Genomic DNA, 25,690 nt, shown 5'->3' with positions numbered 1-25,690 from the left:
AAGTCTGGGGTTGTACCTGATTGCCTGTGGGAGAGTAGGCTACTCCTTAAATGACTGCTGTTGAGATTGAAGCTCTGTACTTAAGGATGCTTATCATCTAGGTAATTCTGGCTTTTGTCTCAACTTTATTCATCTTTGAATTAACCATACATTGTCCCATTGCAGAGTTCTGTGCCTCTATGTCTGTCTCTGTGAGAAGTTTGTTAAAGTCTTGCACATCTTAAGCACGTCTGTCTGGTCTAAGTAACATCTGCCTCGACAAACAGAAGTACAAATTTTATCTTTTGTCTGTTTTGTTCCGCTTCTGTATTACCTGTGTTTTTCCACTCCACCCTTCAGTTCTCCTCCTTACTGTGAAGCCCAGTGAGGATTTCATTAATTAAAAAATGTCAGGATATTTCTATTAGAACCCACAGTACTGATCTCTCAGAGGTTTGGAATTGAAAAGCCAGAGAACAAACCATATAGAAATAGATTAGCCAGGTCAATTAAAATAGGGGTGTGTGAGAAATGTGATGTTTGGAGAAAAGTTTTCTTGCTTCAGTGGTGCTATAATGAGAAAATCTTGCCGCAGAAGCTTATGAAGGCAGTGTGCCATCAGTGTATATTAAGCCACTGTCTGATTTTGCAAATCTCCTGTTACATGTAGTAGAAATAAATACAAGCCCTCCAAAAGAGAATGAAAGTGGTTTTGCGTAAGCTTATTTTGCAAACTATTATGGTATTTTTTAATGTAGTAGTAACACTATAAAATCTTCAAGATGAAATAATTCTGTATAGTTGGGGTGCTTAAATACAGTTAGCTTTGCCTAAATAATGAAGGAAATTTTATACACCTGGGAGATGGAAGTTTGATATTGGTAACTAGTGCTATAAAAAGCAGGACAGTCTCCCATGGTTTGTCTGCAAAGAGAAGCTAACTGAAATGTGTAAGTGTCCTTCAATCCCAATTTTTGTAGTATAAAAATCCTTTGGTTTGGGAGTTCACAGTTTGCTTGGAATGAGTTCCAAGTTCAGTGACAAGTTGCCATGGGACAAGTGCAGACAGGGAGTTTAACCGGTGTAAAAGGCAGAACTTTCTTGTGTAAATTAATCGTAACCCCGTTTCTATGGTTGACTGTACTAACTTGTGCTTAATGTTTTTTACAGTTTGTATTTTATTTCATGAGGATACCTCTATAATGATTTATGTTTCCTGAGAATCCATTCCAAATTCAGTGAAAGCTGCACTTCTGGGTATCCTCACCAGACAATCAAAAGCAACTGAATTAGAACATAGGTAGGTAGGTGACTGTTACTTAATTTAGCTAGGCTTTTTTCCACTACTACTTCATATGTGCTGCACTTCACACTCAGAATTGCTGTTTCAGTGAAAAAAAAAAAAAAAATAAAAGGGATTTTCATAATCCTTTTATTTTTAAAGTGGGAAAGAAGAAAAAATGCATTGTTTGGATTAACCATGAATGGTGTGAGCAAATTGAAGCTTTAAGAAAATGCAGTTAACCCTGAGGTTATATTTTTGCACATAATACTTTCTGATACCGATATGGCTGATGTAGAAAAATACTCCAACTTTTCAGAAGGAAAATATGAAAAGGCAGGCTTGTGGAAAGGCATTGACAGGTTACCTTAAAAATTCTGGATGCAAAACTACTTCCCTGAAACAGCTTTTTTTGTTTGCTTTTCCTTAACATGGCTGATATGGCATCTTATGGCTACACATGCATTATGTTGTGCTTTACAGGAAAAAAAAGGAAGATGAAAAGAGAAGCTGCTGTTTGCTGCTTAACTGAAGCTAGAACATAGGGCAGGAGATAAAGGTTGTAGTTGACCAGTCAGCCCTCCTGACCTCATTTTCCTTCCCGTGGCCACCCAGCAAAGTTTGTCTGCACCTTAAGAGACCTGCACTTCTTTTTACATGTTTCTAGCGCATATATCTACCCTGCTAGATAGGGCTTCTTTTTTCTGCCTTCTCTGATCTGGTGCGGAATCTCTTTTATGTAAGCTAGCTGGGCAGCACCTGGGGACTCCTGAGTGCTTCTAAATTATGAACCAGTGGTTTATGCTATTGCTAGGGCAAGCAATGCTTCTTGAGATGCAAAGCATGAAGAAAGGGGGAAGGGGTAACTTGGCAAATACTCTTTTTACTCTATTGTAGTGGTTCTTGTTTGGAAAAGAGCTTGTAAAAATAGGGGAAAAAATGGATTAAGAAACTAAGTTTTTAGGTTAGATGAGTATAGATGAAACAACTGCTGTGTGTTAGGAATGTAGGGTGCAGACACACAGTGACAAGAGTGTGAAGGGGAAGAGCTCAGTGTTGTTAGTCTGAGTTTTTAAAGTTACCATGTAGCATATGCTGACACATACATCATGAATAATTTAGGGTGTGGACAGGGAAGAGGGCGCCAGCTGTACCTTCTGAGCCAGCTGCAGCTAACTGATAAGCTCTTCTAGAAGAGTTGCGCTAGGAGGAAGTAGTAGTAATCATAGTTAGTGGTTACAAGATTATGGGTCATTGCCGGGAAGCTGGAAGGATAAACACTGGATCAGCATCCTTGGTATTTAGAGAACACAACAAAGAAAGTGTCTTGAAAACGGTCCAAGTTCAGATTGCCACCAAAATGTTCACTGAGCAATGAGTGAGTATTTCCAGTCATGCAGTGGCTTCCTCGTGTCAGTGTTAAGCTGTCAGTGGTGAATTGTCCAAGCAGGAAGATGGCAGAAGGAAGCTTAGTTGTACCCTTCTGTCCTCCAACCAAAGCTTCCTGGCTGTGACCAAGTATGGAGGATTCCAAGGTGAATGATAAGGGGAAAAAATGTTATTTGTCAACTTGCTAGGCACATTGAACTACATTAAACTAAATCACCTAAATTATTTTTTTAATCAGTTTTAAGTATCTTTTGGTGTGACTGAAACTCCTCAGGATGTAGTTCCAGGCCTTTAAAACTGTATTTATCAATATGACCACTGCTGATAAACTGTATTCAGAAAATGCTGAGAGAATCAACATACTAGAACCTTTATTGACATATAGGTTTTCAAAATGATTCTGCATCTTAAACCTTTTAAGTGCTTAATAACCTCTTGGTGTCATGACTTCTTGTGGTGAAGAAACCCTTTTAACAGAGCACCATACCTCTGGAAATGATTGTTTGCTGAATGCTGTTTATTTTGCTAGTATGTAAAAAGTGCCAAAAACTTAGGTAGCTGTTCACTCTTTAACTCAATTAAAACTTTTTAAATACTTTCAGAATGTTGTGGCACTTCTGTGAAGCATTCTATAGACATGTATGCTGAATATTTATATACAGTGTTAACTGAAGTTAACGTCTAGCTTTCCTCTTTTCAGTAGATCTGTACCAGTTCAGGCTAGCTAAAGATCTTTGTGCTTACTGAAACAATCTTGGAGGATCCCAGGCAGTGGGAGCAGTGAGCTCTTTTAGACTCTTTCTTACAGGTTGCCATTGCCTTTGTGCTTATCTGCAGTCCTAGTGGGTAGAAACCAGAGCTCTTCCATGGAACTGTGACACTTGCAGCAGCTATCGAAGGTATAGGCAGTAATTTGAGCTCCACATTATTTGGATCCACTGAAAATTTAGCTGTAAACAAAGTGAGTGTGAGTAGTATCTTAATATAGCTGGTCCCTGAAGAGGCTGGTGCCCTTCTTTCTGGAGGACTCAGCTGAGGAGACAATGTTCTTTCCAGATTTCTAAGGCTCTTCATAATGTTTTTAGCCATAGACCTCCTGCCTGCCTTTCCTTCTTCCACTGCAAGTATCAAAATACTAAAAGTCTAGTACGAAACCAAGAAATGTGTAGTCTGGCAATACATGAGTATGACAGGACACGAGAAAATGGGATGAAGCTACTCCAGGGGAAGTTCAGATTAGGCATTAGAAAAAGGTTCTTCACCAAGAGGGTGGTTGGTTACTGGAACAGGCTCCTCGGGGAAGTGGTCACACCACCAATCCTGTCAGAGTTGTGGGAGCATCTGGACAACACTTTTGGTCTTAGGGTTTAGTTTTAGTTGGCCTTGTGAGGAGCAGGGAGTTGGACTTGATGATCCTTATGGGTCCCTTCCAGCTTGAGGTATTCTATGATCCTTCTAGTACTTAATTCTCTTTGTTTGCTGCAGCAGTCTTTCCTTTCTGTTACAAAGAGAATTGAACACATAATGCTGTTTTGTTTGTGGTTTTTTTTTTTTACAGATAGGAATGTATAAAGTCGTATTTTTAGTGCTATTCATGTACTAAGTCATTTTGGAAAAGAAAAAAATAATCATAGAGCCCCTATTAAAGTACATCTGCCTGATGAATATGCATGAGTCAGTTTCTGTAACTGTTACTCCTGAGACATTTGCTCCAGTGCAGTGAGCAGTGTGGCGCATGTAGCATCCTAGACTGTGAGAGGACGTAGTACCCATTATGTAGGGGGTTTGCACTGGAATTACTCAGACAAGTGAAGATTTTTTCGTATGTAGGAAAGTTCTTGGCTTATGCTGTTGCGTAAGTGGGGCTTTAGTTGATTCATTGGGGACTTAATTGATTAAGAATTCTGGCAATTCTTGTAGGAGCTGAAATAATCATTAATCTCTCAGGAAGGAAAAAAAGTGTCTCCTGTGTACCCACAGTTTTCAGTAGAGTCATTGTGAATATTCCCTGGTGCTTGCATTAAGGTCACTTTTGAAGAAATGACTGCACACCTTTTGTTCATAGTGCTGAAGCCAGGTTACCCCCACTAAAGGTCTGAGAAACAGAGGTCTAGACCTGCCCCAGTGGTTTGTCTGGGGTGACTGAGCTAGAAAAAGACATGCAGCTCCCAGCTATTTTGGCAACTCCAACTCCATTTAAGGTTACTCATTCAATTTATCAGCTATAAATTTTTGTTGACATTCTCATAATACCTGCGTGGAAAAAAGTCATTAAAACAGTAGGCTGGATGTGTTTCATATTTAGCGTAATCTGCTTGGTATGTCCTGCACTCAGCTCGCAAATCACCAAGAGAAGTACAGGCTCAGTGAAGCCTCTTGAACCTCCATCATGGGAGAAACAGTTTGTTACTTGTGATACCCGTCTTTTGAGGGATTTAATTTGGGGTGTTTAGGGACAAGTCATACATTGCATTGTGGCCACAGATGACTATCTAGTTTTGGACCTTTAAGAAAGGTTAAACAAGGTGGTTCATAATCTCCCTGTACTACTGATTTCCTGTAAGTGCCAGAGAACCAATTTTGATTCTAGACATGTTTTAAGTAAGTTTTAATGAGAGTTCACAGGGAGCTTGGGCAGCACCACACCTAGCTTTAAGACAGCGACTTCGCTGCTCATGAGAGAAGGTAAATGACAGTGGTCAGTGTTATATACTCTTAAAATATATTTTACAATCCTAATCCTTACAGATTAGGATTGTTTCAAAATTGTTTATAAACTGAAGAGAGTAAAAGCTATGGTAATTCCACCTTCTGAAGAGCTTGTCTTCAAAATAAAAATACTGTATACCTATTTTTTCCTTTTTCCCCTCCATATAGTTTTTGTCTGGAGCAGTAATTTCCCTTCCACACACTTATTTTTAATTACTCATGACTGTTAGTGTTGAGTAATTTTGTTTGCTGAGTAAATCCCCTTGCAATGACCTGTAGACATTACAATAATTATGAAAGAAACTTTAGGCCTACCACTTAAGACTGTCATTTTGTATTTTGCTTATGATAATCTAGTACAATGTTCTCTTCTAGTGATGTATTAATAGTGTCCTCATCTAAAAGCAATGTTAATTTAGTTCCTCATTTTATTTTCAACATCCTTTTTGGATGGAATTCAAGATAAATACTGAATAATGTCTGAAACGCATTCCTTCTGTCTATCCTTTACACATTCATAGCTGGAGGGCTTCCTGGACCATATTGCCTTTGTGACAGCCCAGGGAGTAACTATTTTGCATAGCAGTTCTGTTTTGCAGAGGCAGTTACAAAACAGAGGACAGGCCTTACATTGAGGAGCTGTAGGGCTTTCACAGGCGTGCTGTACTGTCTTAAGGTATTTGCAGTCATAGAACATCAGTCCATTTTGACACCAGTATTTATCCAACATGGTCTGCATGGATACTGCTGCATCTGTGCAGAACTCCCAAAAGTAGATGGTCCTTTCGTTGGTCTGCATGTTTGACACATGGTGTGTGGTGGTCGTATCTGCAGTGGTGTGCGGTTACCAAGAGACAGTAAGCCCCAATACAAACTGGTGGGAACACAAATCCATGTTTTGCTTCAAAGGTGGTAACCTTCAGCAGAAGAATGGTACTGGGTGGACAGGTGGGGGCAGTAATATCTTGAAGTACTGCACCCAACTCTGTGAAGACTTATTTGTTTAAAACCTTTGCATGAACTCATTGGATATGAATTTGAAAGAGAAAACAGCCACAGCCTGTCCCAATGATGGATTGCAGAGCAATTGGAAACAAAAGAATTCAGGGTTAACATGGCACAATTTGGGCAGCTTCAATGGAACTACTCTGTATTTATTCTAATAGAACCAAAGGCGTGGTTTTTCCCTTCAGTTTTTTGTCTTAGTTGATAAAAAATACCCGCTTTCAGTATTGTAAAGTAAGAATTGTAGTAAACTGCTACCTAAATTTGTGACATTTCAGAAAGCAACTGAATATGGTACACAGTAAAATAAAGTGACACAAGAGATGTTGTGCTGTGTCTTAAGATTTAAAAAGATAAAGCCACAGCCTTTAATACTCCTGAATCTTTAAACATTAAAAATGTCATTTGTTTAAAAATACCCTCAAAAAAAACAAAAAGCAAACCCTAAAATGGGGACATGAAAATGAAACATGATTTAACTTAATTATAAGCCTTGAACAAGGAAACAGCATGTTCTAAGAATACTTAATGACAGCATTGTTGAGGTTTTTTTTGTGTGTGTGTGTTGCTCCAGTCAGTCTTCAGCAGAAGGAATAAAAGGCAAAGAAAACACGGAAGTACAGTAAACATCTTGAAATGCAGTTTCCTTCTTACGGGAAGCTACCACATGACGTGCTGAAAAAGATCTTTAAGAAAAAAAAAAACAAAAACCAAACAAACCAAAAACAACAACAACAAAAAACAAAATCAAAAAGCAAACAACAAACAAAAAGAACCCAAACAAAAAAAAAAACTACCAAAAAAACCCAAACCAGCAAAAAACAAAAACCAGTTTTCAGTTGTTATTTGGTAGCATTAAAATTTCATTCTCTGAAAATCTGCTTCTTGAGAAATAATATCCTATAAGATGTCTTAAGCAGCACCTTATCCTGACAGATAAAGACAGAAACAGAACAAGGCTCTTGACTATTAGTGTATAGCGATTTTGTAGTCTGAACTATAAAAGGTGAGAATATTATTCATTTTGACTGTATTCTGCAACATGCAAAGCCAGTTCAAGTAACTCAAATCTACAATGACAAGTCTTTCTTGCCAATTTCACTAAAAGATAGCTGGGAGTTGAACTGAAACGGGACCTGCATTTCAGTCAATATATTGAATGTGGGTTACTCAGTCTTAAAAATACACACAGAGGAACTGTTCCAACAGCTAAATTTCTGCACAGGCTTCTGCTGTCACACAGCATGGGTCCTGGCCATCCCTTTTTGAAGTTGGCAGCAGAAATTTTTCAGAGCAACAAAAAGATGATCAGCTGCTGATTCTCCTCTTGGACCAGTGTTTCTCAGGGGACAAAAAATCACCTGCGGTTACATCATGTACTTTTTCTTTGTATGGCAGATGAATGGAAGGACTGTCGTTTTTATGTTGTATTGAAGGGTTGTCAGCTCAAAAGGGTTTGGATAAAAAATGTAAAGGCATGTTAACCATGTCCAGTAATGTTTAAAGATTTATCTAGGATGGATTCTTACAGTGTGCTGAATTAGGTATGTGAAAGCTGGGAGCTAAGACAGGAGCTCTGGTATCCCTGTTCTTGTCTGTGGTTCACTCTTGTGCTCTGTGCCACGCACCAGGAGCAGCAGCATGTTTCTGTGTCAGTCACACTTTATTCTTATGAGATTTAGTGTATGAATTGCATATATATTGTTAAATAACTCTTTAGCATCCCAAGATGCTCTGCATATTCTTTCCTCCTTTAGTTTTACAGTCAATCACAGATAATAAGAAAACATAAGGGCAAAAATGGAAAAATTGAATTAAGTCCTGCAGTTAATTGGGGTTTCTTTGAATGCTATTGCTTGGTTGCGTTTCTATACATAATCATATGTATGCACCTACGTGCAGTTAGTAGTTTGCTTTCTTTGTATGCACAGTGACCTGACTCTTCTGTTAAAAGGAAAAAAAAAAAGGAACAGGAAGATAAATAAGTGACACTATCAGTAGCATTACTTCTTTAAAGGAGTTTGCAAGATTATTTGGTTCTAAGGCATAGATTTCTCACTTAAGTGCATTCTGAGACAGCAAACTACTAGCCTGGCCAAGATTCTGACCAGGTTCATAAATGAAGTAAAAATGATACAAATCCAAATGAAACATTCATTAAATCAACTATATGTTAAGAATAAACAACAAAAATGCCACCACCACAAATGAAAGCCAAACCAAATCCACCTCAAAATACCACAAACCATAAGCTAAAGTCATGGAGTGGCTGCTAAAATGAGCATTTTCAATTTTATGTTGAGCTGTATGAGGGAGTAGTCTGCTGTGTCCAAGAAAAGCAAACTAATTGCTTTCTAATCTCCTCATAATTGAACAGGCATTACAGCAAACCCAGTCCTAAAAGTTCATGGTCTTCCGTGCTGTCACAACCTTCGGAAGGTATGTGGGCTAGTCACAACTGCGAGAGTTTTCAATGTCTGAGCACTTACCTATATTGTGAAATGAGACTGAGTGGATTGCACAGCTGTTTTCTACCTGATGCACAGCTCCAGCTGCAGGAGCAGCTAGATGAAGTGCAACCATCCCATTTTGTGAAACATTGCTGGTTCACAGAGGTGATCTAGGCCCCTCCTCACCAGGGCTCAGTGGAAACACAGCATGAAGTAGGGTGGCTGGCTACCCCTAAATGAGCTCAGGCCACTGGTTGCCTTTCCCTCTTTCCACTAAGCCATTTAAGAACTTGTTGCTTTAAGTCCTGGGTTTGGGCTGTCAATTAAGGGATTAAGCTAGCAAGGGCACAGAGGAAAGCAATAGTGTGGTCGAAAACCATGCTTGAGGTTGTTTCTTTGGAGCTGACCCTTCTGCTCCTTTGCAGAGAAACATACTAAATTTTTATAAACCAAATCCACAGCAACAGTGTTAGCACTGCTTTATGAGAAACACGAGTACTTTTTTAACAACATGTTCATGACGTTTGCTCTGGGTTTATGTGCCTAATTTTATGAGAAAGAGGAGGTGGAAGACAAGAGGCCATATAAAATCTCATGACTTGAGGGAACCAGCACTGCAAGTACCTGTCGCAGTGTTGTCACAGCTCTTCCTTATTCCTCCCACTTCACTGTGCTTTTCTAGAGATCCGAGTAAATTTGCTACGTATAAAAGATCTGTAACCTTATCCTGCTTTTGTTATCAATGTTCCAATGTTCCGCCTCTTGGAGAAAACAGGAACACACTTTTTTCTTTTTCTTCAATCTTTCTGTTTGTCTGTCTTCCGCTGTTAATGTGCATGCCCTCCTCAGCAAGCCCTTCTGTCCTGGCGTTGTCCCAGCTTGCTTGAACCGGGGGTTGTGCCCGTGCCCGTGCCCGTGCCCGTTCCGTCGTTGGCCGGGGAGGGAGCGACAGCGCCGCCGTGCCCCCCGCCTGCTGTCAGGACGGTCCGAGGCGGGATGCGCTCGGCCGCTCTCCGGCTGGCGGGAAACCCTCTGAGGAGCCGCCATCTTTGCTTCCCACCCAGCAGCGGCACCATTAACGGGAGGCGGGAGGAGGTACCGGCCTGCCCCACCCTCAAGGGCCGTAACGGTCCGAAGCACCGCCCCAGCTCTCTGACGACGCGTCCGGGTGCTGCAAAGACCGGTTGGTCGCGTCCCTGTCCTCACAGCATCCCCATCTGTCCGTCAGTACATCCCCCCGCAGCATTGTCTCCTCTGGCCATGGCGGTGAGGCGGATGCGGCGCGGATCCGCCGTTCCACCCGCGCCGGCCGCTCGCTCCTCCCAGCGGCCATGCCCGCTGCCTGTGTGGGGGGCGGCAGCTGCCGGGGGCCGAGCCGAGTTGCTGCTCTTGTTGCTGGCGGCGTTTGCGGGCCCAGCCGGCGTCTCGGCTGCGGGCGGCCCGGAGGTGCACAGCCTTCGGGGGAGCTGGCGGCTGGGCAACGGGAACGGTTCGGTGGTGCTCCGAGGGGAGGTGCCGGGCTGCGTGCACACCGCCCTGCACCGCGCGGGCCTCATCCAGGTACGGTAGGCAGCCGCGCCGGCACAGCTCGCACGGCTTCCCCTCACCCTCGGCGGCGTCCCGTGTCTGGGGCGCGGTGGGGAGAGCCAGAGCCGGGCCAGAGGAGAAACTTCGCACACGCCGTTCCGCTCCGAAGTGAGCAGCCTGCCACACAGGAAATGAACAGCCCCGCAGTGGGATCTCCAAGTGTGGGATCTACAGAAGCATGGTTAGGGGAAACCTCCTCACCCCCAAACCGCTGCTCTGTCCCGGCAGCTGCCTCAGCTGCTCTAGGTTTTGCTAGCAGATCTGGTGCAGCAGCCGGATTTAGTTTCCTCAGCCTCTCCAGTATCAAAGGGTTTGGTGGCCGCAGATTCCTCAGATGGATAACAGGAAGTTATCCGTGACAGAGCAATCCCGAATTGGGCCAGGGATAAAAATGCAAGTGCTCTGCAGTATATGGAGATTCTGCTGTTTTGACATGGAACCGAGGTGCTGACACCAGGTTTCTACAATATTGTCACAACACGTAAGTCATGTTTACCTACAGTACTGCCTCAAAAGAATGAAAAACTAAACCAATCCTTTTGAAGTTTGACTTGTTGCAAGAAGTGTGGGGATTTCAAGCTTTTCAGTCCATTAAAAATCCCTTTTAGCACTTGCGAAGCACATCAGAACAGTTGAGATTGTATACTCTCATGCTGCCTAAGAGAAGTATATTCTGAAACATGAGTATAAAACTGTTACATTTAAAAGACTGCTTCCTGCTTCAACACTTCTAAGAAGCTTTGATGCTTCTGTTTGCTATTGCCTCTTTTATTTTTGAAAACACACTGACAACTTTCTGGGACAAATTATCAAAGCTGCAGTTGTTGATTGGTAGCAAAGTACTGTGATACCAGCATCAGCTGCTTGTCACTCAGACCTGACGAAAAACAGGGCACCAACAGGGTCATCATTAAAATAAGACGCCTTTTTAAAAGGAAATACATGGAAAGCAAAATACGTATCTGGAACAAGGAAAGGAAATAAAAAGTGGTGGTTCACAAAACCATCTATAAAACTGAGAAATACACCTCTGTTCTAGAAAATGTGAAGTACTGTTATATGTTGCCTGAGTATATCAGGCATATCTAAATATTGTATTTTTTGTTCATCCAGTGTTGCATTTCTTGTTCAGCATTTACTTGAAAAATACATTCTGGATGCATACAATTTTATTATTACTGTTACTGTTATTATTGTTATTTTTATTCAGATTATTTTCCTGCTCTGCTCTGACTAAAGTTAGAGAGGTGAAAGGAGAAAGGGATGCCACTTTGGGCAGGATAATTTTAGCATTATTGTGTTGGTACAGGTTGGGAATCCCAGTACTAATAATAGATTCCAGAGAGTGTCATTGCCAGATAAATTGTCAACATTGGAAAGGTAAATACACTAAGAAGGGATAAGCTGAGCCATGAGGGCCTGTTGTTTCAACATCTGTGTGCTCAGTGACACAACATTTTGAACATATACAATTCAGGTTTTAGTATGGCTTTTCTAAAGTTTTAAACAGTGCAGTGGGCAGGTAGACCATATATGGAGGGTCAGTGAAGAGAACTGTGCCATTATTTCCCATCCAGAAGTTCCTAAGAAAAACTGAACATCTCAGATGTTGGGCTGTGCTGGGAGGTGTTACTATAGGAAGTGTGAACTAACCAGTGCACTGACTCAGGCACATAAGATAATGATGTAATGAAAGACTCACACTTAACTACTCACATTAAGTACTCTTATGAAGTGAGGAAACGTGATTGCTAATTTAGCTGCATTGCTTTAAACTGACTTGTCATTTTAGTCATTTTAAGCAGTAGTCAGATAGTTGGAAATGAAGCTGTGATCATGAACTCTCATGTGTCTGGGCAGAATCCCAAGCCTGCAAGAGGTGGGAAAGCTTAGTCAGGCTGCTGGCCAGCAGCATGGGGCTTGCTAAGAGGTAGATGGGTGCTTGGCTAATTAAATTGATGATGGTTGGTTGTGGACGCTTATGGCATGTTTACATGAATACAAGTATGAATTTGCTCCAAACACTTGCTGATATGTCTGGATATGAACCCACTGTTGTTTGGAAACTGGTGCTAAGTCGGTGGTGTTAGAATTAGTATGCTCTGTGGAGGAGCTGAGTTAACTGAAATACCTCACTAGTGTGGTTGCTTTATCTCTGGACTGGACCTGGCTGGTGTATGGCTAGTTCCAAGCTCAGGATGATCTAACTTGTTTCTATGAATAGGTATGTACAGGTTGCTAAAGATTGATTTAAACCCATTCTTACTCAGTTTAGCAAAGTCTGGTTTACAGAAAAGAACTGTTCACACAAGTATTTTCACCAGGATAACTCAATTGTTATAAAACCACCTTTTTGTTTAAAAGATAGAATGGCGAGCATACCAAAATACAGGAACAGCATTAGCAGATTTCTGATCTATTTCAGGTAGTGTTAAATGTAATCAGTGCCTATCACCATATTTGTAGCATTCTGCAAAGCAGTTTTTTGGAGGGAGTCAGTGATGTAATTTGTTATTCCAGTGTGTGGCTTCATGCTGCAAAGTGTGGCTGAGCTGCCTGTCCTGAAGTTTCCTCATTGCGGTGAAAATGCTTGTGACCAAATGTTTCCAAATGCAGCTGCCTGAAATTGTATTCCTGTGTACAAAAGCATTCACACAGCCTGAATCTTAGAAGCATAAAGGACTGGTTGCTCTGTTTCTTCAGTGCTCATTATCTCTGGGAATCAGCCTTTTTGGAGTCTGTGTCAAATGCAGAATTAGTCTTATTGTAGTTGCCTAAGTACAACAGCTTTGGTTTGGAGGGTTGTTTTGTTTTTTTTGTTTGTTTTCATTTGCTCCTTCTGCTTTTTGCTGTGGAGTGTGGGATTTTTATTCATCCTACTGAAAATGTCACTAGATGAGTGTCGTGGGTTCAGCAGTGGCAGTCATTTTTCTCCTTCTTGGTAGCTGGTGTAGTGCAGTGTTTTGACTTTCAGCTCGGGAACAGAGCTGATAGCGATGTTTTGGTTTGGCCAAGGACTTTGTGAGCCTCATGTTCTGCCAGGGGGGAGGGGAAGCCAGGAGGAAGCAGAGACAGGACACCTGACCCAAACTGACCAAAGAGGTATTCCATACCACAGCACGTCATGCCGAGGATGTAACTGGGAGTTAGCCGGAAGGGCTGGGAGACTGCAGGGTTGGAGGAGGTATCGGTCGGAGCTTGGTCGGGCTTGGGGGCCGAGTTATCGGTCAGCTGGTGCTGAGGTGTTGTATTCTCTTCCCTTGTTATTTCCTTTATCATTGTTATTATTGGTGGTAGCAATAGTGATTTGTGTTATACCTTAGTTACTAAACTGTTCTTATCTCAACCCGTGGGAGTTGAATTCTTTTCGATTCTCCTCTCTGTCCCTCCGGGAGCAGGGGGAGGGCAAGAAAGGGGGGGAAGTGAGCGAACGAATTACCTGACTGGGTTTAAACCACGACAACGAGCAATCCAGAAGCTTACAGCTCATAATCAAAAGCGAAGGTTGGTCTGAAAAGCTGTACCAGGAAATAGGAGAACAAAGCTGGTGGGAACTAAATTATTCTGGATAGCAAGACCCACATGTTCAGCAACCTTTTGAAATCTGTGCACTGTTTTTCTGTGTGATTTGCAAATGGCAAATAGCAAATAGCACTGCATCCTTTGCTTCTGTATCCTTGTGAATTTTTAATGAGTTAGCACCCAAATAAAAAATTCAAAACAAAATCTGGGAGGGCCTACTCCACCAATGTAGCTTAGTGAGCATCTCACAACTGAGGGGAAGGAGAGGAACAAGAATAAGCTGCCAGATACTAAGCTTGAAAAATGTGACTTAGATTACAAGGGTAGGCTGCAAGCAACTTAGTTATGAGTGTGTGGTTCATCTCAAGTTCAGGTCGATGCACAAACTGTTTTTTGCCCAGGGATGATCTGATTGCATGTCTGTAGCCTTACTTGAATCTGCTGTGCAGGCCATAGCTTTGAATTGAAAGTCATCTCTTTGACACCAAGGGTTCATTTCTCATTTCTCTAGCTTTTATTCTAGAGACGTTTTTACTCTTTCTTTTATAAAATAGATGTTGGATGGCCACATATTTCTGAATGCACCAAATGCATGTGTCCTAGAAAATGCTCTTGGGGAAGATATTTTTGAGTTTCCTACAGAAGTATTATTTCCTTCCATGTTCAACCAATGTAGTTCAAATGCTGGATTAACTATGATAAAAGCTCAAAGGGCAGGAGACGGTATCAGAGTATGTGTTCAGCTGGGGTCTTTTTTAGTAACATTTCATTAACACTCCATAGCTCTTAATACCATTTACATGTAAAATTTAAAAGACATGAGAAATGCACATAATCAAGGGTAACAGTCACTTGAAAAAAGTTAGTGCAAAGCTCAGGTGTAAGCAAAGGCATTTTACAAACTTGCAGTAAATCCACTGCTAACCCTAAATCTCTGGAAAGAGAAGATTTGCAGAAACCATTTTGTCTGAAGATCTAGCGTTTGTCTATTGCCAGCGCAGTATTTTCTTTCAGGTACTGTTCTGAGAAGCAATATATATCAGCAGGTAACTTGTGCATTAAGTCTTTGTGCTAGAAATAGTTGTTCCCTCACAGGTACTGGCCAAGTACTGCATGATGCCATTTCTGCTGGTAGGTGACTCCTGTCAAATTTCAGTTCTGATGAATATGGCTATTGTAGCTATATTTTCTCATCTGCCAGCCGTTTGCTTTCCTGCAGAAAGGCTGTTTTGTCTTGTTAGCTCGTCACTTTGATTTGTAAAGAACTAGTAGGGGGGTCTGCAACTGTGATGTTAATCTAGGGGCTGTATAACACTCCAGGTTTTGCCCTGTTACACCACAAGGACATGCACTTGACGCAGAAGGTTACAGTGGTCTTGGTCATATTTAGATGTTAAAATATATTAGAAGAGACAGAAGCTTGTGTATTGCAAGTGATATTTCTGCAGTTTTGGAAAGTGGTGTATATTTCGTAACTTGTTTTGCATTTTCATAAAATATGCTGTTGCTTATTTTCTGACACTTCGTAGAACACATAGAACTTCATCATGACTTATATTTTTCAGAGGAAGCCAGGTAACAGTTGCATTGGGTATTGTGTGGTTCTAACACGTTAAATGACATTCATTGATGAAATAGTTGATTAATATATTATTTTCTGTTAAAGCATATGTGCTCTCTTGAGTTGTATGAACATCTTGTGGAACTGTTCAAAAGCATATTAAAGGGCACTCAGGTTTATCTTTTGAAAGCTTGTGAATTTAAAATAGACAAAAGTTATAGTATCCTGTTAAATACAACAGAGTATTCAAAGAATATTAAGCAAGAGCTATTAATATCTTGTTGATTAACTCTTTAGTAGTATTTGTCTGTCTTCAACTGTAACACATCTTGAGTGTTCAGTTTACTGCTTTGCTACAGCAACTACTGACAATGAATTACTGTAGGATGTACTTCCAAAACTCATGTTCTGTGGATACAGTCCATTTGTCACTATTGTTAGTTCAGCTTGACTTCCAGCTCAAAATATGTGAACCTTGCTGAAAGTTATATAAATGTCCTGACTGCTATTGTTTGAGATATCAAGGAGTGCGTGGGTATAGATAAGTATCTTAACTATTTAGCTTCTGGTCTGAAGTTGGCAACAGCAAAATCACTAAGTTGTATATCATGAAACATTAAGTTTCATTTTGGTAATGTATTACATCACCAGGATTTTCTTATTATATTATATATTATATCTATTATAATATATATCATAATATATCATAGTATTATATATTAATATATTGTTATTTATAATATATTATTATAAAATATCAGCAGAGTTGATTTCTGAGAGAAAAGCATGCATGTCAGTTTCAAATTAGATCATAACAAAAGTAGGATAAGGCAAAGGAATCTGGGTTTTGTTCCCTTTATTGCATTTCATTTTACTACACGCTGGTCTTCTGCTTGGATCCCACTGGCTCTGCCTAGTGTCATTTAGGTAGGTGCCTGTGCTGTGCTGCCCTGGTTGTGTGTGGACCTGAAGCCCTGGCACAGCTTACTCCCTTGGCTTTGGGCCTCATTTCTGATGTGTTCATGTCTCATCCATTTCCTGCTTAATGGGAGAAGCTCTTACCTTATATGACTAGTTTTTCAGTATCGCCTTAAAATCATTGCAAGGAGGAGTTTCCATCTAGCCGCTTAGCAGTGCCTTCAGTTCAGTGCCGGCAGTGCTTTTGAAGTCCTGCTGATGTCCTGTTATCTGAACTGGAAATTGCTTCCTTCTGATGACCTGTAGCAGGGCTTTTTACCTCATTTTAGCAGGTGATTTGCTGCTTGCTTATAACATCGAGGCTGGGAGCAGGGAGCAAACAGGCAGGGAGCTTGAGTGGTTCAGAATTTTCCCCCAAATTGCAGGGAGCAGGAAAATGTGAGGTTGTCATGTTTTGTAGGATCTAAAAATAGATGAAATTGACTCCACCCCTCCATGACTTGCTTCCAGGAACATGTTGAGCTGTTGAGCTAATGAATGTGAAGTGTATTTAATACATGTGCAGTCTATTTCCTACCATCTCTCAAATTCTCCCAGTGCTCTTAAGAGTTTTAAAATAGCCTTTTTTTCATCCAGTTTTCTGAACTAAACCTTTAATTTTAATGTGAGCTTATTTAATATGGGATGAAATTCTGTTTCAGATAAATCCAAACAATTTGACTTCTATAGGTGCACCTTCCAGCACTCAGAATAGTTGAATTTAATAATGAAAAAGTCAATAGTCTTGCAAGTGTATTGGAGAAGTTATTTCCCTTTCTTACAGGACTTTGCGGTGGTCATACATTTTTCCTGAGCCTTGAGAATTGCCTTTAAAGCATTGCGTGAACATTGCTACATAAATGATTTTACAAGCCACATTTTTCATACTTAAAATGATTAACCACTATTAGCCTTTAACAGCTTTTCTGTGTGATATATAAGCTATTATGTATAAGCTGTTATATAGCAATGCTATCCATAAGCTGTTAGGTTATATATAAGGGTACACAAAACTAGGAGCTTCCCACCTAAAAAGGTGGATGCTTATGAGGAAAAAACAGTATTCGTGCAAGTCAAAAGGGGTTAATTAGCACTTTCTATGACACATATTTTATCAGTCAGTGTATCTCTTGAAGTTGGAAGGCTTTAGACTAATACAGACGAAGAAAGCCCCTTCAGGAAAACGGATCTGCAGTGAGCTCTGAAGAGATGTGAACAAACAGCTCCATTTGTTTGTAAACTGCTGTAAGAGCCCATCTGATGATGTAATTTCTGCCTCTGATGAAACATTCGTACATGTCTCTCTGCTGCTAGACAGCCAGTTTTGTGTTCTTCAGAGGTCAGGTCTTTCTTCATTAGCATCTTGGTATTCATGCTTTTGTGGGAGAAACAGTGTAGGTTTCTTTTATGCAGGGTCTTGATCTTTGATGAGGAACTGATGTCAGTTTGACTGCCAACCAGATTGGCTTTGGCTTTACAGTCTGCTGTTGATACTGCATTTGCAACTTGCATCTTGTGCCTTTTAAATCTTTCACACATGCGGTGGCAATGATTGAAATTTAACATGCACATTTTCCAAAGCGTGACCTAAAATAAGGTAGTATACAAAGTTAAAGCAAAACAGTTGTTAAAAATGTGCTTTTTAAGGATATATTGTGGGTTTTCATGGTCTCCTACATTTGATGCTTGCTTTTCATTGTCTTGATACAGCAATCTTAACAGAGTTTCTTTTGTAAGCCTAAATTTTGCATTTGAATATGCATTTATTAGTCTTAAATATTGCATGTTAATAAAAGTCTGAGATATATTCCCTAAAACATTTTGCATGTAAAAGTAACAGTATCTTAAAATTCAGTAATTGTTCTGGTAAGTTTATGGTGGCTTAAATTCTAGAGAATACACTGTATTACCAATGCAGAGGCCACGATTTTACTGAGGTGACAAGCCCTTTCCTTCTTGACTCTTATTCCCTCACAGTGAGAAATTTGATTGAAAGAGCATAGCATGTAGAAGCAAGCTGACAACTTTCCCTCTGTGTGAGCTCAAGGACTGAAGATTATATTGCTATGGGTCTCCAGAAAGGATTATGCTGCTGATGACAGTCACTTACATGTTATGATTTTGCTCTGCCATGTAAATAGGTTTGTGTTTATATTACAGACTGGCCTTGTTAGTTATAAAACAAATATGAGAATATGAAACATATTTTCCAGAAGGTAACAACTTCAGAAGTGTCATTACTATCTCTACTGACCCCTGAAATGGGGAGAAAAATTGAGCTTCAGCAAGAAGGAAAAAAAAACAGCCAAACAAAAAACAGGGCAGATTTTCTTCAGTGTGAATCTGGATATTCAGGGCAGCTACTTAGCTGTGCTGGTACTGTACAACACTTGGATCAAAGAAAACCTTAATGCAGCTATGCTCTCTTTTAGCTGGGTTTGAGTCATGTAGTCCAGAAGAGACTGGTCTTTGTTTTGGAAAAGCAGTTGAGCTGTGCAGCTGCTGGAAAGGATTGAACTGAGCTGTCAGTCACTGACCCAGATACCTGCACTCTGAACTGGCTGACACGGCGATGTAACACCATACATTTTTGCTACCTTTGTATGATGTGCAAAGCCATGCATTGTCAGGTGCACATTAACTGATCCCTTCAGCCTAGGTGAGGTACACTGTGATCCCCCGCTAAGGTAATAAATACAGCATGAAGCAAAAACTGTCAAGGACATAGCTTAGACCAGCTGTGCCTTTTATTCTTCGTGGGTAGTATGATTACAGGAAAATAACACATTCGGTATAAATGCAGCATTATTCTCAAAAGTAGTTATTTAGTTTTATACACCAAACCAAATTGTGTTGCTTTTCCCTTTCTTCCTTTTCTCTTCCCTCCTCTTCTTCCTCCCTCCAAATATACCAATGTCATTCAGCCTTACCACATCAAGACTAGTTGACAGAAACAACTGGAGTATTTTCAGTTGTTTTAAACTGTAGAGATTTTTTCACTTCTGTCCCTAGAGGCCTAAAATGCTGTTTCTTTGCCTCTTAAAATCCTATTAATCTTACTTTATCATTATGAGGGTGATCATGTTTCTCTTCCTCTCATTAAGTCACAAGCTGTCTTGATTTTTTCTTTCATTTTCAGCCCAATCATTTCTTATGTAAAACCAACAATTATAGCAAACAAGCTTTGCTTTGTCATAGTATTTCAAAGGTGAAAATCAAGACTAACTAAATAAGGTGATTTTGCACCTGCAGACTGAAATAAGAAGTGCTCATCTAGTGGATATTATGATGTACTACATTTCATGTAGTAACACTGTTACTAAGTAAGTGTTGTAATTTTTTTTTTTTTTGTCTATTATTAGGATCCATACTATAGGTTTAATGATGTGATGTACAGGTGGATCTCGCTGGATAACTGGACTTACAGCAGGACATTCAAAACTCCTTTTGACTTCAGGTGAGCAGTAAAGGTATGTCTAAGATAGTTCTGGGTCATCTTTCCTGCAGAACTGTGAGTTAATCCGCCAGCTCAAAATCTGCTTAATACTTTTGTATCTAATAAAACAAATTATGCAATAATGTGCAGCTGAAAAGCTGCTGCTAAAGAACACTTCAGTATTTGCTTTTTCTTGTGGGTTTGTTTTGTTGCTTTTTCTTTTCAATTGTTAAAAGTTATTTATGAATTACCAACTGAGGAAGGATAATACTTGGGCTAATTGGAAGCTAGCCCATCTGATCTGGTGGGTATGTGAACACGCTGTAGTGCAGACTTCAGCCATTTCAGCTGTCATCTTAATTTGACTATGTAAAGAAATAATATAGCCACACTAAGTCAAATGTTTTTGGAGGTAGTGGAGGCAACTGCTGAGAAAGATAATGGTGATGTGCATTTTTGTATTTTCTCTCTCCTGTGTGTTGTTAACTCTATGTATTCTAACAGGTTTTTATGCATTTGTTATCTTCTGTAGAAAGTGGCAGAATGTGAATTTGGTTTTTGAGGGAGTGGATACAGTAGCACAGATCCTGATTAATAATGTCACTCTTGGGAGAACAGACAATATGTTCAACAGATACGTGAGTAATGTGTTTTTTTCTGAAGGTAGTTCTGTTTTTTCTTTAAAGCCTTTTTGTGCTGAGGACTTTCAGTGCATTCAAGCACACATAAAAATAGGTGTTTAGACACAGAACCTGTTGACCTGAGGACTGCATGTGTAATCTGATAACAGTTAGAAAAAGAAGTATAGTTACCTCTCCAGTAGTAACAAGGTCAGATGTAGAAGTGAATGTGCCTTGTTCTAAATGAGTGGCCCCATGTAGGAGGATTAGTTCAGCTAATAATATGTCTTGCTTCTTGTCACAACTCCAAGAAAACATGAGCTTAAATCTGTTATATTAGCTGTAAATCTGCTAATTGGTATTAGAGTGGTTTGCATGTAAATACTGAAATGAAAATGCACGTGTTGTAAAGCCTTTGTGTTTCCATGCCATTTTTTGTATACGGGGTTTGATTTTCTAATATTGAGCTTTTGATAACATTGCTTTGCATTTTTGAGCTTAGCTTATGTAAGCATGGGAGTACTCATTCTGTGGCAAAACCAAACTAATACAAATTAATTTTATAGCTTTAAAATACAAAATTATTCTAGGTACTAGCGTAAGGGACAATCCTTGCTTTTAAAAGGATCAAAAAGGAAAAGTTAAAGGAAGAATGTTAATGGAATACTGAAATAATATTAGTGGAGTAACTGAATTATAAAGGCCATCTGGTGTCTTCATATCTCAGCATTTACCATTCTGGCAGGTTTTATTGCAGAGGTACTGGCCTAAGACATGAGAGCTAGATTCTGTCACTTGGGTGTGTGTACCTTGACCAGATAATTTAGTTTCTCTGTGCTAAGTTTTACCATCAGGAAAATAAGAAATTTCATAGAGCTTTTATGAAATTGCAATTACTCAGTATTTGGAGAGATTGCCAGTAGCAGGCTCTGTAGAATTGGGAAGGGATATTACGTTGCCCTTATTTCTGCAACTTCATTCAGTCTCAGATTATAACAGTTCATGAAATGGCCTTCCCTGTAAAACCAGAGTCTACTGTATTAGATTCAGTCTAAGATTACTGTGACCCAGACTTTTGCTTTGTCCACCTGTTCCACATGTCAACAACATCTTCAGGAAGGATTCTGTGAAGGCCCTATATGGGGGATGCTCTTTGCTTTGTAATTTTCTGCTATATGCCACAGTGATGCTAGCTGGGCTGCTTACAAGTTGGAAAAAATCTCCAAGACTTGGTTTGTCACAAGTGAATGCTGTGAAGAAGAAATGCGTATTAGCTGTTCAAGCCATATTATCTTGATAGCGCAGGGTAGTTATGAAAGTAAATGTTTATCCTTCTATCCAGTCACACAGAAGGGGATTTTGTGACCAGTGAGAAAGCCCCCAGATGCTTCATTTGATGCTGGCATAGAAGGTGAATCTGTACATATTTTTTGGGGTGAGAGTGCAGGTGGCACGAAATACAGCTTTGCAGCATTCAAGCAAAAGGCAGCTCAGTGCTTTGTGGTAGGTAAGCTACCAGCACTGTGTGAGTTGGAAGGACTCCTGTATAGACCGGCTTTCTGAGTTTGAACAAGGTGTCTTTCTAAAGATGCAGATGAGTTCTGAGTGAGGAAGGGAGGGTAAAGATTCTCTTGCTGTCCTTATCCTTCAGGCACTTCTGTGTGCAAGGAGAGTGCTGCAGCCTGCAATGAAGGCTCAGAATGGGGAAAGTGGTTTGCCCAGAAACATCTTGTATCCAGAATGTTACTGTGTGTTTTCTTTTTTCAGCTTAAGAAGTAGCTTTTATTTTCCTTCAAAACCAGAGCCTTTTGAGACTGTATTTCAAATGCCATCGAATAATATATATATGGTATTAAAATCCCATTGTAACAGTGATTATAAATCTTACAAACAAATGTCAGCACTGCAATGATTTTATTCTGTTTTCTTGACCTAGAGCTTTGATATTACCAGTGTGATCAAGGAGGTCAATTTTATTGAAGTCTGTTTCTTATCAGCCATTTCCTATGCAGCAGAGCAGAATAGATGTCACAAAGGATACAGCATCCCCCCGGCGTGCCCTCCACCTGTGCAGAAAGGAGAGTGCCACGCTAATTTCATCAGAAAGGTAGGGGCAGAATTGTTTGTCTCTGGCTTCAGGCTTGGAAAGAGGAATGTGCCACGTGCTGTCATTACAGATGTATTCTGAAACCTGCAATGTCATTTTATAGGTAGGAGATATTTTTTATTGCAGCTTCCTTCTCTTGTCCCCTAGAAACCTGTAATCTAGCATGACGATAATACAAGAGACATAAGAAGGCCAGGCTTCATATCTGGATGATAAGAATGTTTAAAAGGCTGTTTTTGTCAAGGAGTCAGAAAGGAGACTTGCTCCTAAGGGAGCAGGATAGCCCTGGGAAATGTGTAATCATTACATTTTGATCCACTGGGTAGGTTTAGCAATGTATGCTGACAATAGGATTCACTGTTACATATACCAGTGTATATTGGCAAGGCTGTAAAAATCTCAGCCAAGCAGCTTTGTGTTTGCTATTGCTCATGTACTGTGCTATTTATACTGGTCAGCTCTGGCATGTCACAAGAAGTGTTACCTAACAGAAGACTTGTTCTCATAATAAGATGAAAACAGTGTTGAGAAATGTAACTTCCAAGGACATTTTCAGTGAAAACAACAATGTAATATGTAAGCTTAGAAACTCTGATTTAAGACCTTGCTTCATTCCTGTTTAAACTTAATAACAGCAAACTATCACCTGAGTAGGATCTCATGTATTTCTGATAGCTTCACAGCAGCTAGAGACAATAGCTTGGTGATCTTATTTTGGGATTTCTCTTCTTGGGTGTTTTTGCATGTTTGCTTCCACTAAATGCCTTTTTTGTTAATTATTTTTGATCTTTTTAAATTAAGTCCTTTTAAAGCCTCCTCAGAAAAATTGCTAGAGTCCTGTTAATCTAAACCCAGATGCAACTTCCTTTAAAATTTGGTAATGGGAAGAGGGACACCATATTGTCCTGGGAAAATCCTTCAGGATTAAGAGGTTGTCTTTATTACTTCTTGCTGCTGCTTTTATTTTTACTGTGTATTAAAAAGTTGACTAATTCTTCTGAGTCCATTGTGTTTCTTAGAAATCAGTGCAGGGAGGAGCTTGGAAGGAAGAAGGCACTTAAATAGCTGTAGTCTTATTTATAGAGCAAAAATGGCCAGGAATGATTTTATGCTTTACTGAACTATACTTTTAAATTTGTAAGAAAGTATCCTAGCACTTTTCCTCAAAGGAGTTGTTTGGCTGTACTTGGAAGCCGCTCCAGACATTTCCAGAAACGTTTTTATGTTTCTGGAACATAATGCCAAGTATATGGCAACAACAGCAGTGATGTCACATTTTAAAAGTAATCAAACATACTAGGACATTGCTAAAGTAAGCTGGCTGCTTTCCATCTTGAAGTAATGGAGAGCTATTCACATGTTTGAGGTCCAGTATTAAGCGCAGTCAGTGTATCTAAATCTTAATAGGAATTTGTGGCAAAACTCAAGCCTTTCACTGGTAATGTACTTCAATGATACAAGCATATCATTCCTTCAGCTACTATTTCTGATAGCAGTCTCTGCAATATTATTAGTGAAACCTGACAACCTGTTGGTTATTCATTTGTTTATTTTTTATAAAGGGAAAATGACTTTCAATCTGACTTGTTTTCTAAGAGTGTGTTGTCCCTGTTTTTGCACTTGAAATAGGTACAGTGCTTGCTTCCTGGAAGGCTCTTTTGCAACTTGATAGGCAGGCAGGCTGGCTTCAGCAATGCAAGGGATAGGCCAGACTTGTGCAATGTGGTTTGCCAAAATTAGTTTGCCTTGGCTGTAAGTTATTAGTCTCTAAATTTAGAACTGTAGGTCACTGTACAAGACTTTAAGGAAATCTGTAGTATCTGCTTTGGGGGCTGGGGCTGTGTGAAGCTCAGAGGGCAGCTGAATAGATGACTTCAAGGGATTTGTTAACTAGAAGTCTGACCAGGTTTGAAAACAGCTCAATGGAAAGCAGTGTAGATACTTCTGTGCCTGAGCAGCATTTTATAATTCTGACATTCTGATGTTAGAACCAGAACTAAGCTATTTCTCAACCATTTTTTTATTCCCTTTGTTTTTGTATAAAAGAACCATAAAAAGGGGAGAAACAGTGAACATGACTGAACTACACAAACGCGCCAGACATACGCATTTCTTTCCTTGAACTAATCTGCAGTGTTACAACTAAAAATAGGAAATAAAGTATTTCACATATACCCACAATTTTTAATTTAATATTGTTCTATTAGAATACTTTAACATTTATAATCATCAGTTTTCTGCTTACTTTGTCTTTTATGTGTACGATTAAATACTGGCATTACAAATTAAGGTAGTTCAGAACTGAATTGAGAGTAACCTGGGGTTTGTTGTTTATTTTTTGATTTTTACTGTTTTGGGGTTTTTTTGTAAGTGGCGGGCTAGGCGGTATTTTGTTATCTCAGTAATACAAAATTTCACTATACATGGATGTTTAATGCAAAATTTTAAGGTTAATATAGGTAGTAGCAGCAGAGTTTTGGTCAAGAACTAAAAAAATACTGCAGGCTTTCCTGGGCTTGTGGAAATTGGAAAAATTCTTTCAGTGCATAGCAGTATTTTCTTTCTAGATGGCAAATAATTTTTGTTGCTGGCACAGCATCGATGTCTGGGTGAAAAATAGGTAATCGTAACATTATCATTCTGTATTTCAGGAGCAGTGTTCATTTAGTTGGGACTGGGGCCCTTCTTTTCCCACTCAAGGAATCTGGAAAGATGTTAGGGTTGAAGCTTATAACCATTATCACCTGATTTACTTTTCTTTGACTTCTTTCTTTGGTAAGTCTACTTTGTTACTACTTTTTATTGTTGTTTCACCTATGGAATTGGAACCACTTTATTGTTAAGCTCAATTAACTGCAGTTTGGGAAGATTCTATAGTTTTATCATGACTTTGCATGCAGTTCTTCCCATGGCATACCCTTTTAGGACCTGACACAGTACTTCAATACAAACAATAGTGATTAAAAATGTTAGAATTCAGAATCTTTTTGTGTTTAAGGATCCCTGCGACAGAAATATATGTAGTATAGGTGAGGCTAGCCCCTGTTCTCCTGTTTTGTAAATAATTTTTTTTGGCATGATTTTTC

At 39.7% G+C, this 25,690-nt stretch overlaps 1 protein-coding gene across 5 annotated transcripts in view; it reads left to right on the top strand.

Moving 5' to 3' along the window:
- Positions 1–2,393: 2,393 nt before the first annotated feature.
- The window catches only part of MANBA (mannosidase beta), a 57,826-nt gene continuing 34,529 nt past the window's right edge, over positions 2,394–25,690 (top strand). The window contains exons 1-5 of one of the 5 annotated variants that reach the window (XM_061478147.1): positions 2,394–2,796; positions 19,804–19,898; positions 20,410–20,515; positions 22,434–22,604; positions 25,256–25,379. In XM_061478147.1, the coding sequence (XP_061334131.1) occupies positions 2,782–2,796; positions 19,804–19,898; positions 20,410–20,515; positions 22,434–22,604; positions 25,256–25,379 (511 nt within the window). In that variant the 5' untranslated portion in view covers positions 2,394–2,781. The other 4 variants (XM_061478132.1, XM_061478142.1, XM_061478154.1 and 1 more) reach the window with 4 other exon arrangements.

This window comes from Pezoporus flaviventris, unplaced genomic scaffold, assembly GCF_033815535.1.
Source record: "Pezoporus flaviventris isolate CSIRO_AGI_PZ_B2104156 unplaced genomic scaffold, CSIRO_AGI_Pfla_v1 ptg000002l, whole genome shotgun sequence".
Lineage (NCBI taxonomy): Eukaryota > Metazoa > Chordata > Aves > Psittaciformes > Psittacidae > Pezoporus > Pezoporus flaviventris.
Note: the sequence above shows the minus strand (reverse complement) of the source record. Positions and strands in the feature narration are given on the sequence as shown.